General features: G+C 43.0%; 1 protein-coding gene across 1 annotated transcript in view; it reads left to right on the top strand.

Annotated features, from left to right (window-relative positions):
• Positions 1–12,885, top strand: part of LOC113610139 (transcription factor COE2) — a 56,869-nt gene that overhangs the window by 15,865 nt on the left and 28,119 nt on the right. Inside the window, exons 3-4 of the mRNA XM_027087958.1 lie at positions 1,125–1,255; positions 2,182–2,308. Coding sequence (XP_026943759.1) covers positions 1,125–1,255; positions 2,182–2,308 — 258 coding nt within the window. The remainder of the gene's footprint in view (positions 1–1,124; positions 1,256–2,181; positions 2,309–12,885) is intronic.

The following is a 12,885-nucleotide window of genomic DNA, read 5'->3' as shown; positions in this document are numbered from 1 at the left end:
TGCAGAATGAAACTGACACTAATTGATTTTTGTTTGCTTGGACAAGAAGAAATCATGGTCTGCTCTGGGTAGTTTTCCAAGTGCGTTCAAGTAATTAGAAATACTGGTAACTGTTAAACTTCAAGTTGTCCAAGAAAATAAAGTATATCGAGGAAGATAACTGACAAACCTAAGTAAATCCCATCTACATTCTTTTTTCCCCACTCCTCAACTCATTAGTGTACAACTCAACTCTTGTAATATAGAATGAATGGCTAAATGGGGCTCCTATTTTAGTGTGATGTCTTGCTGTATACTGCCCACCAGACCCCACCCCATCTTGGCCCTTAAAATGTGTCTTGTATCGTTTCAAACAGGAATTAATGAACTGAAAGAAAATGATTGAATCACTAAAGAATTTGGAGTGGTGTTAATTCTCCCACAGTGGGCACTGAAAGGGGAGAAGAAAATCCCAGGGTTCAGAACTAGGAACCCATCCAGTTTCTTTTGACTGATTGGATGTGATTGACTAGCTGTTCAAAGGGGGTTCATGTTTTTGGAGTCCTGCCAAAGTTCTCCTCCACCTTTGACCCTGTCAACTTTGGAAATGGAGTGATGGATTGACTTTAGTTATGGCCTGAAAACCATATTGGGTTCCTGTTGGGATGTAAAGTCCAGAGGCCTTGAACATATGGAAGAAGGAGGGAAAATCCTTCCTACAAAGTTAGGAAAGTGATTAGAAATTGTCTCTTGATAGAGATGAAAAAAACCTTCAACTCTGAGAGATTTTGCTTTCTCCTTCTCTCTCTAGCACATTAACAGACCTTGTAGATCTTAACATCTCGGGACAGAGGAGGTGAGGAGAGAAAAGGGATTTACCCATTTGTAGTGTGATCAACTTATAAAAAGACGGTGAAAACAACAGAGTTTTAAAAGCACCTTTTGCACAATTAGCCATTTTCATATGTAGTGGTCAACTCATTAGGCTTTAATGACCTGGTGAAAACCAACAACCAGTTGGGGAATGATGGCAAGTCAGCAAAGCTCAACTTGAACTTCTGAGATGACCAAGAGCACCCAGCCCCCAAACTCCAAACTTCAACCACCAAAGGGCAAACCTGATTCCTTCTTTCCTATCTTCTTAGCTACTCCATGCATCAAAGCCATTAGCCCGAGTGAAGGCTGGACCACCGGAGGAGCCATGGTCATCATCATTGGGGACAACTTCTTTGATGGCCTCCAAGTGGTGTTTGGGACTATGCTTGTATGGAGTGAGGTAGGCAAAGGCAACTCGCTTCCCTGATTTTCTTTGCCCCAAAGATTGTTTTGATCTGGGGAAACTAGTAATTCTGCAATGCCAGCAACATGAACACACACTATTGAGTACCTATGATAAGTGGGGCACCAGGATTAAAAGACATGGAAGCCACAATTTACTGCAGGCATGGATCCCTTAAAAAGATAAATATTCACTGCAGTACTGTTTATAATTGAGAAAAATTAGAAACTGGCTAGATACCAGCTAATAGGAGAATGGTTCAATGATGAAGTGTCATCATTTATTTAAAACTTTTATTTGAAATATTTTTAATGATACAGGAAAAGGGAACACATGCTATAATGCTCAGCGAAAGAAAACCAGGACAACAGTATCTATGGATGTAAGATCTAATTATATAACACACAACCATAGAAAAGTACTGGAAACATGCCGAAGATTAATAACGGTTGTCTCTGGGTTATGCAATGTTAACATTTTTCTCTTTATTTTTCTGTAATTTCCAATTTTTCTACTGCGATAATGAGAAAAACAGCAAAACAGGTTACCAAAAGATATGTAACAGTGCTAAGTTTGTAATGGAAATTGCCAAATCAATTTGTGAGGTCATGGCAGTGTAGGAATGAGGGAAGGGAATGATGACAGGGATGGGGGTTGGGGGGGGGCACAGGAGGTGAGAGGCACTTGAGCTGGGCTGATAGGAAGGGAAGCGTACACAGGTTGGGTTGAAAGGAAATTCCAGGGTGAGAGAGAGAAACACATGAGACACAGGGACAGGGCATTCAAAGCATCTGGGGTGTCATGAGTGCACCAGTTTGCCCTGGATGGGGATGGGGGTAGCAGCAGGAGATGCTCCTGTGCTCAGTATCCTTATGATAACTTGTATAATAGGTATTTTATTTCTCTGCCTGTTCATTCCTCAGCTAATAACTCCTCATGCCATCAGAGTGCAGACTCCTCCTCGGCACATTCCTGGAGTCGTAGAAGTGACATTATCTTATAAATCCAAACAGTTCTGCAAAGGAGCTCCAGGAAGGTTCATTTACACAGGTGGGTGAGAAAATGATGCCAAGGGAGACTGGCTCCTGGTTCACCTTTGCTCTAGTTCCTGCTTTTTACACTTTATAATCATTCTAACTCTTCTAGGTCTTTCTACTGGTGTGGGAAGTGTGGACTGGGTGACAGGCATTGAACGGGGACATGTGAACCTGATTCTAAATTTGTATTTTATGTAAGCAATTTCTGCAGTCTGGGAGACGGTCATGGCATCTCATTTCAGGAGTCCATCCTTATGAATTTAATTCAGCTGGAACCATGCTAGAATAGATTTTTATCCAGGCAAATCAGATTAAAAAATTCAACAAAGTTGCTGGCTATAACTAAATTTTCTTGAAAAGGATTCAAGAAAGTTGCCTAATGATGCTGCAGAGTGATTCAAATTATTTAAAAATTTTTTGAAAGTAGAAATTATCTAATTGGTTCAATATTTGTTGAATGCCTACATTGTATCTACTACTTTTTTCCAGGTTAAAGGGACAACGACATAGAAAACATGGTCGCTATTTGGAAATTTAGGAACTATTGGAAGAGGCAATGGTATATTGCACGGAACAGCAGGAGAATTAGAGTGTTTAAAAATGTTTAGTATTTCCAGTGAATGGAATACGAGTTTCAGGAAGAGTGACTTTCATGTGGACTAGAGTAGTGGGATGAGGTTTCAAGGAGATGAAATTGAAGACCATTTTTAAGGATGGGGAGGATTTGGATAGGTAAAGAGAAAAAGGAAGAGAGTTTCAACTATGGGACTCTTACGTGCAAAGGTGCAAAGGGTGACATGTGCCTGTATCTGGAGGAGAGAAGGCTGGTTCAACAGCTGTGGGGATCCATTTAGGTAGAACTTATACCAGAACTTAGCTGAGATGAGCTAGGCATGGCAGGGAAGGAAACCATAAAACAGCTCAAAAGTTCTGTATGGTGCCTAAAACAGGGTCACGTGATATCAAACAAGGTCACGTGATGAAAAGCCTGGGGAATAGACGTAAAAAAAAAGCCTGCGGAAGTGATGTAAAGCAGGGTCACATGAAGTAAAGCCTGGGGAACTGATGTAAAGTTCACGTTCATAGAGACAGAGAGTCGAATGGTGGTAACCAGAGCTGGGGGAATGGGGGCAATCGTTTAACGGGTACAGAGTTTTAGTTTTGCGAGATGCAGAAGTTCTGGAGGTTGGCTGCACAACAAAGTGAATGTACTTCACACTACTGAACTGCACATTTACAAGTGGGTTAAAAGGGTAAATTTTGTTATGTGTATTTTACCACAGTTTTAAAAAATGAAAAAAAAGGCCTTGTGTGGGAGCTAGGACTTAATTTGGCAAGATCTAAGATGACATTGAAGGTTCCTATGTGAGGGAGAGTAACTCAAAGCTGTTATCTTAGGAAAAACGAATGCTGTTGATTTATAAAGACTGAGTTAGTCAGGGGAACAGCTGAGGGCAGGGAGATCAACTAGAATATTGTTGTTTTGAAGAGAAGATAAGGGGAAAGAAAGAAATATAGAAATCAAGAAACTATATCAGACATATTATGAATTTCTAATAATATTATTTTATAGTGTATTCTTTCTCATTTGGACTTAACCTCCTGTTCTTGTTTAAGCGTAAATGTCGGGTTAGGTATCGGTTAGGAGTAGGTGGAAGAGGGTGATTTTTAGGTATATATTTAACATTTTGCCTTTGAGGTTTTCTCTCTGTGATAGGCACATCTTGGTTGGGTTACCTTTTTTTGTGGATCTATGGAAGACTCTATTGCAGTTGCAATAAAATATTTACTATTCTAGCTCCAAAGGGATATTGTTTTTGAGTCATTTAAATGAGCATTTATTACATGCCTACCATGGGCTGGCACAGCTCTGGGCTCTGGGATATAGAAGCGGGCAAGATAAAGCCCCCCATCTTAATAAAGCTTGCATTCTAGAGGGGGAGACAGACAACAAGAACATACATGATGTAATTTCAGATAGTGACAGGGACAGGATAGAGAATGAGGGAGGGTCTCTCTGAGGAAGGGGCATTGAGCAGAGACATGTATCGCAGGTGTGGAAATCTGTCTGCCTCCGTCCTTATCTTTTTGACCTCCTGTCCTCTCCATTCACATTTCCTCTGTCCCTGGACCTCCTTGGGGCTGGGTTTTCTGTTTGGTTCACCAGTGTTAGCTAGAATAGCACCTGGCAGTCAATGAATTGGGGGTAAATGTCTCAGGTAGAGAACAGATGACAGCCTGAGAGGTGGGGATAAGGCTGATTTTTAAGAAAAGGAGCCCACATAACAGTAAAAATAATAGATGTTTTGTTACATGTAAATCCAGAAATTTTAGAGATAATGAGACATCGAAGAGCATCTGACTCCCTCTGTTGCAGGTGAGAAAACTGAGACCCAGGGAGAAATGACTTGCCCATTGAATTCAATGTGGAGTCAGAACAAGGACTCAGGGCTCTGGCCATCCTGTCTGGTGACTTCTGTTTAGCAATGCAGTGTCGGCAAATAGTTCTGTTTTCCTGATGTGCTGAGACATCGTTGACTTATTCCTGAAGCAAATATCAGTTGAACGTGCCCATTCTGCTCAGCCCTGTGCTCTGTGCTGGGGACGCTGCAGACCAGTCAGGCCAGGGGGCACCTTCCTTCCTCAACGTTATGATATAGTGAAATAAACGTGAACTGCTCATGCTTTGGGGTCAGACTGGCTGGACGCACAGCTTGGCTGGCCTCTACATAGCTTTAAATCTTGCAGGAGTGACTTAACCTCTTAGTTTCCCCATCTAGAAAATGGGCTACCTACCTTCCAGACCTGTGATGATGACTAACTAATACAGTGCATGGCAACAGTGGTGTGCCGGTAAAGGTTTAACAGCCAGCTCTCCAGGGAAAAGGGGCAGGGGAGCATTGGTTTGTAGCATTTGCTGATTTCCATGGTGCAGTTACTCTCACCATGGCTGATTTCAAGCTACCAGTATGACATCAGCTAGCTCACAGCATTCCTGAAAATTTAACAGCCTGCTCTCATGAGCTGGTACACACCAGGTCTAGAGCACCTCTGCACGTAAAGCATTTGAAATAGAGAGCAACTGTATCTTATTATTCAAAAGGTGTATATTATTAATATTATTATTGCTATTACTGTTATCATCACGGAGGCTGACTTGAACAAGGAATTACAAATGTGACGAGTTGTGTAGGATGCTGGGGATATATGTCAGAGGAATCTTAAAATGATAGGGAAGGTTAAGGACAGTTCAAACACATGAAATAGTATGTGTGTGCAAAGGCCCTGTGGTAGGAAAGAACATGGGATATGTTTGATGGCAACCATGAACAGGGAAGAAAGAATGTTAAAGAGGGGTTGGGTTCAAGCTGGAAGAGAGGGTTGAGCCTGCTTGTTTGGCTCTATCCCAAGTGCCATGGGGAGCTGTTGGAATAGTTAAAGCTGGGAGTGCCATGATCAGATTTGCCTTTTAAAAGAGTATTCCGGCTGCAGCAGTGAGAATGGCTTGGAAGCTAGGGAGGTCGGTTGGAGGCCAGTGTGGTGGCCCCGGCCAGAAATGATGGCAGCTTGGACTAGAGTGCTGGTGGTGGGGACAGGCAGAAGTGGATGAAATTTAGGAGGTAACATTGACGGGACTTGATGATTGATTGGATGGGGTGAAGGTTGGGGAAGGAAGGGGAGGGGACGACTCTCGGGTTTCAGGTTTGAAAAATTGGGTGGGTATAGCTTAGAAAAGTGATTTTTAAAAAGGTATAAAGTGCTAAGGGAGTTCAGAGGAAGGACAAAATACTTCCAGCTGGCGGTGAGGTGGGAAGATTTAATATTGTAAAGATGTCGATTAATGAATAAATTTAACACAGTGCCAATCAATGTACCAACAAAATGTTTGGGGAAACTTTACAAAAGTTCACCTGTAAAAGTAAAGGTGCTAAAGTAGGACCCCGCATTTTGAAAAATGAGAGGGCCTTGCCCTACCAGACTTGAAAACCTATTTTAAGTTTCAGTAATTAGAAGAATATGGGGTTTTGCAGGAACATATAGAAATGTCATGCAACAGAAGAGAACACTTAAAAATAAACAGTTTTTGTACACACGAATAATATAAATACAGAAGTATTTGTTTGGGTGAGGAGACATCTCAAGTCAATGTGGAAAATATGGCATGTTTAACAAACGGTGTTGGGCCAACTAGTTAAGCATTAAAAAAAAAAGGTTAGATATCTAATTTCATATCATAAACTGAAACATATTTGAATTAAATATTTTTAATTAAAAATGTAGGCATTTCAAAAAATTATTATAATTGAGCCTTGCTTGTCTTGATCCCAAAGACAGAAACCACCAAGCATAAATATGTGATTACATAAAAAGAAAATTTTTGCATGTCTAAGTTTCCCTCATTAAATCAAAAGGAAAAGGACAAACTGGGAACGTATTTGTTACATATGACATATTATCTTACATATAAAAAGATTCATTCATTTGTTCAGCAAACTTCATTTTATGCCTACTTTTTTTTTTTTTTTTTTTTGCGGTACGCGGGCCTCTGACTGCTGTGGCCTCTCCCGTTGCGGAGCACAGGCTCCGGATGCTCAGGCTCAGTGGCCATGGCTCACGGGCCCAGCCTCTCCGCGGCATGTGGGATCTTCCCGGAGCAGGGCACGAACCTGCGTCCCCTGCACCGGCAGGCGGACTCTCAATCACTGTGCCACCAGGGAAGCCCTATGCCTACTCTTTATCAGCCATTATGTTATACATTGTGGATAACCAGGTGAAGATTAGATACCTCATAAATTAAGTAGAACCCCCCCCCCCAAATTAAAAGCTAGCAAGGTACTGGGGGAGAAGGGAGGGTGGGATGAACTGGGAGATTGGGATTGACATACGTACACTACTATGTATAAAATAGGTAACTAATGAGAACCTACCGTACAGCACAGGGAACACTTCTCAGTGCTCTGTGGTGACCTAAATGGGAAGGAAATCCAAAAAAGAGGGGATACGTGTATACGTATAGCTGATTCACTTTGCTGTACAGCAGAAACTAACACAACGTTGTGAAGCAACTATACGCCAATAAAGATTAATTTTAAAAAGCTAGCAAGGGGGCTTCCCTGGTGGCGCAGTGGTTGAGAGTCCGCCTGCCGATGCAGGGGACACGGGTTCGTGCCCCGGTCCGGGAAGATCCCACATGCCGCGGAGCGGCTGGGCCCGTGAGCCATGGCCGCTGAGCCTGCGCGTCCCGAGCCTGTGCTCCGCAACGGGAGAGGCCACAACAGTGAGAGGCGCGCGTACCACAAAAAAAAAAAAAGGCAGCAAGGAACATCAGGAGTTAATTCAGGAAGGAATACAATCAAGCAGTAAACATGTTTTAAAATATCCCAACCACATTAATAATCAAATAAAAGCAAATTAAGGCAACTACAGGAAGGTAGATGGCTCCAGGAGAGTACCCTAATGCTACTAGCCTTAAAAAAGTGTATGTACCCTTTAACCCAACAATTCTACTTTTAGGAATGTATACTTGGGAAGTAATTGAGTTTGCCTGAAGGTTGTTTATTGGAGCACTGTTTATAATTGTGAAAAATTAAAAGCATTCTTAGTGTCCATTAGGGAACTCATTAAATAAATAACAAAACACCCTTACACTGAAACACATTTTAGATATTAAAAGTAATGCTGTGGATGGACATTTAATTACATGAAAGATGTTGGTGATTTTTTTTTAAAAAAGCTTAAAAACTGTATGTACAGTATGGTCCAATTATATATATATATATATATACAAAAAAGAGTAGTTGCATTAAAAAACCCAAGGTATGAAAGAAAGCCTGCATACCAAGGTGTTAACAATGGTGGCTTTTGGATGTTGATATTATTATTTAATTTTTTTCATTTTCTTTACTTATATTTATTATTTTCTAACAAAATGAAGTAATTTTAAACCAAAAATTAAATGAAGAAAATATATAAGAAATTAGCATCACACGTTTAAATACTGAAACAGCACACATCGGCAATCTTGATTCTTTAGGTTCAAAGAAAGTATTTCCAGATGAAGCAGTGAAACTTCATCCTTCTCGCCTTTGAGAAGGAAGGACCTTGGGAGGCAGTTAGGGGTGAGAAGAGTAGGGATGCAGGAGTATACGCTTTCACAGTCAGAGAAGAAAACAGAAGTACAAACACGGTCCAGGATAGCTCATGAGCCTGGTCACTCTCCCTAAACACTTCCACTTTGAGGTTCCTGGGCCAAATGCGACTCGGGTTGGTGGAGACAAGCAGCTGATGTTATCCAAAGAGGGGACCAGACACCACAGGAAATGGATGGGTGGTCCCTTTTCTGGTCCACTCAACTAGCAGCCACTAACATGTAAAGCTAATTTACAACCCATTGGGAATCTTAGACCAACAGCTGGAAAGGCAGTGGCTTCCCCTGGTGACTGAAGATGGGGCTGGGGCCTCCTCCAGGGAGCCTGCAGGATCGTGGTGGCCTTCTCCCTGCGAGGCATTCCAGCCAGCCTGGCCTCAGAGCCACACGTTGTGAGCCCCTTGGGAATCAACTCCTCCAGTCCCAACCAGTGCTACTACAGGAAGATGCTTCAGAGACCACTGAAGGCTGAGACACAACACTCAGCTCCGTGGTGAGGTGGAAAATATCACATTGATTCCAGAGGAAAGGGAAACCCTGAACCTAGAGGGTTTTAGTGGGGACGGAGTGAGATTCCGGGATGGGATGGAATCTAATAGGAGGGGCAGCGGACTCAGCCACAAGACCTGCTTTTGGATGTGGGCTGTGTCACCCATGTCTTGTTTGTCCTTTTGTCAAGTCCCCTAACCTCTCTGAGCCTCATTTTCTTCATCTGTAAAGCTCTGGTGCTAATTATACTGTGACCCATAGATGTTTCCCGAATTTGGCCAAGGATAAGAATCATGCTGGGCCCCGCTCCAGACGTATCGAATTGTACTCTTCTGGGAGGGTCTGAGAATCTGTGTTTTAAACAAAGAAATGAGTTTGGGAAACCTGAGTCCTGCTCATCAGGCTGCTGCAGTGACTTCCTGGCTTGTAAAGTATTCGACAACATGGGGCAGTTCTTTTGAGACTGAGTCATTACACCACAGACACAATAATAGTATTTACTCTTCGGTGGAATCTTCTAGAAAGAGACTCAAAAAGCAGGAGGTAGGAAGGCAGCGTCCAGAAAACCTCCCCTCCCTCAGCCGCCACCCCACCACACACATCTTATGGTTCCTGGTCCAACTGTTGATGGTTCCTGTCTCCAAGGAGGCACCACCACAATAAACCCAAGCCCGTTAGATGGAACTCACCTGGTATAATTAGACAAAATGCAGTAATCAGCTTCCCACAGTTGTTGCTGCCAGGTACAGCACAAACAACACCAGGGCTCTGAAAAGCAACACGTCTTCTTCACACATGTGACTCTGCAGGTCTATTTTCCTCTGACCACGATTTGCTAAAGTGCAGCCTGCTGCTGCAGAGTCAAGAGATCCACCCCAGAATCTAGCTCGTCAGGAAAGGTCCCATTGCCTCTGTCTGGTCTGAGACCTAGAGATGGTACCAGCCGAGGCTTAGTGGGGAAGAGATCCCCTACACCCCTTGCAGACTCTTCTACAAAAAACTGGCAGTGCAGAAATATAATCCTGGTAGGGGTGCCCAATGGGACCATGGTTACTGGTTGTTCAGGGTACTTCTTGTCTGTCTTGAGGATGCAGGGAGAGAAAGTCTGGAACAAGGCATTTGGGGGTAGAATTTCCACCGTCTACAATTGTAATACCTGTACCATCCACAGAAACCAGTGAAAAATCATGATGCGTGAGTGGAATGGCAGGTCACTGAGGGTATGGGAGTAGATGGGCACAGCTTTTCAGTATCTTCCTATGACCTTTTGCAGAGTCTGGGTTTCACATTTGATTGCTGGTTAAGTTCGGATAGAACTTATAAGGAAAAAAAAATGATGCTAGTACTTCGGTGATCACGTCTGTCGTCTGTTGAGCACGTAGGGCCAGGCTGTGTCTTTTGAGCTCATATAATCACCACCTTTTCCCGTGTTAACAGTTCCATTCGTATCTCAACTTTATAGATGAGAATCCTGCTGCCTAAGGTCACCAAGCTAGGTCCAAACATAGCAGTCTTATCCCAAAGTCGTGCTCTTAACCACTGAACTGTGCTACTTACCAAGAGTGTATAGCTTCTTCGAAGAAATGACGCTAAGACCATCATTTGGCTTCATCCGGAGTTTTACTTGGCAAATGCCAGTGGCCTTGGCTCTCTGGCCGTTCCTCTGAGGAAGTGCACGGGAGACAGGCCTCGCCAGTGAGCATGGAGGGGGCTCAGAGGATGACTTACCCGTGCCCTGGTGTTCCAGATTGCTAAATGGATATTTCTATTTCAGCGTGGTATGTAGGCTTAGAGCCCATGAAGCGCTTTGAATTCCCTGGAAGTCATAGAAATTATCCTCTTCATGAATAACTGACTTGCAGAAGGCCAAAAAAGTATCAACGCCCCTTGGTTATTCAGCTTGAGACAACTTAGCATTGGAATGGAAGTCAGGGACACAGGGTTTAGAGGCCTGAATTTGAGTCTGAACTTGCCAGCAAATCACCTAACTATTCTTCACCTTAGTTTTCTAACCTAAAAAACAGGAAGATGCCTGTCTTACTGGGAGGATGAAATTACGTAGACATGCAAATGTATTTTGTATAGGAATATACAGACATGAGCAAAATTTACTGTTCCAAGTGTTTGGCTGTGGGATACAGAGCTCCTGGGATGAGTTCTTGGTAGCTTCCTTCCTCACTGCTGTTTGATCAAGGGCGGACTTTGTTTTGCATGCCTTCTCTTCTGTAAGAGGTGGCTTCTTCTTGAAAGACCCACCATATCATGCCTTTCATATCTGGGTCGAGATTAGAAATCAGGGTTTTTAGGTGACAGAGAAGGCCAAGGCAGCCCGAGAGCATGGGTGCTGTTTGCAAGTGGGTTGAAGGGGAAACGGGTTTTCAAAGGAGAGGCCGACAGGGCCCAGCTGGCCCAGGTGCAGGCTCAGGAGCTGCCTCCCAAGGTGTGCACTGAACTTAGAAGCTGACAAAACCCCCTGGCTGTGGAGAAACAAGTAGAAGCCAAAGGATCCACGTCAACTCCTTCCCAGAACAATTCTTACGTTTTACTTTTTTTTTTTTTAACATCTTTATTGGAGTATAATTGCTTTACAACGGTGTGTTAGTTTCTGCTGTATAACAAAGTGAATCAGCTCTATGTATACATATATCCCCATATCCCCTCCCTCTTGTGTCTCCCTCCCACCCTCCTTATCCCACCCCTCTAGGTGGTCACAAAGCACCTAGCTGATCTCCCTGTGCTCTGCGGCTGCGTCCCACTAGCTATCTATTTTACATTTGGTAGCGTATATATGCACATGCCACTCTCTCACTTCGTCCCAGCTTCCCCTTCCCCCTCCCCGTGTCCTCAAGTCCTTTAGCACAAACAAATGCATTTGATTTCCCTGTTCATTATTTGGGCGAAAGCATTAATCAACAAGAAAATGGCCCAAACCTGGCAGCAGTTGGGAGGAGAAATGGGAGGCCTAGATGTTTCCACAGCCCTGCCGCCCACATCATACCCTGCACAGCTCCCTCCCCGAGGCTGGGCACGGGCCGTGGGGTCCTGCTTCCACTGAGCCACACTGCACAGGTGTGCACGCTGGATGGCAACTGTTAATAGCTCACCCACTTCACATTTCTTCTTTTTTTTTCTTATAGCATTATCCTGAAAAAAAATCTCATTTAAGAAATGAATCTGATTTTTAGTTAAAAATACCCAATTCGGATATCATAAAGGGGCCCAAGTACCAGTTGTTCCTGGTTTGCACTAGAAACAGGTTGCATGAAGAGCCCTCCTGGTAGCCTGTAGCTTTACTGAAGTTAAAACTCCCACTGCCTGTAAAATTCAGATCCATCATTCAGCTGAGTCTGAGGAATGATGTCTCCGTTGGAGACCCCAGAATAGGGGGCTGTTGTTTCACTAGAGACATCACAGCCTCTTCTTAATGGCCTGGTAGTCTCAGCTATAATATTCTAAATACACATTACAGAGAGCAGAGCATATTCATAACTGCTCCGTGGTGGCATTTAGATTTACCCTTGAAATTTATTTTTAATTTTTACAGTTGTCTCCTTAACCATGTATATTACTCCCTTCTTCAAACAATCTGTCTTGCTGCTGCAGTTTTTCTTGAAACCAAAGCGTAATTAAATATTAAATTAATATTTCATTTAAAATTAAATATCAAAGGCTTCCGTCTAATCTTTCTCTTGTGCACTGCTATTTCTCACCTTGTGTTCTCATTCCTGTATCCACAAAGGCAGGTACCACCTCTTAATAATGTGTTCCTCTATTATCTTTGTTCTTTTTTTTTTTTTTTACATTGGTGACACTGAACCTTTGCTACATTGAAACAAATGGATGTAGGGAGAGATTTCAGTGTAGCAAAGGTTAAAGACAACTTAATTCAACAGCCCATGGCCTCAACTCCACCCATCTCCACTTCTCAAGGAAGAATTTCACGGCACCAACTA

The sequence above is a fragment of the Aethalodelphis obliquidens genome, unplaced genomic scaffold, assembly GCF_003676395.1.
Source record: "Aethalodelphis obliquidens isolate GAN/ISIS:26980383/991018 unplaced genomic scaffold, ASM367639v1 scaffold61, whole genome shotgun sequence".
In the NCBI taxonomy this organism is placed as follows: domain Eukaryota; kingdom Metazoa; phylum Chordata; class Mammalia; order Artiodactyla; family Delphinidae; genus Aethalodelphis; species Aethalodelphis obliquidens.
The sequence above is the reverse complement of the archived record's forward strand: the minus strand, read 5'-3'. Positions and strand labels throughout refer to the sequence as shown.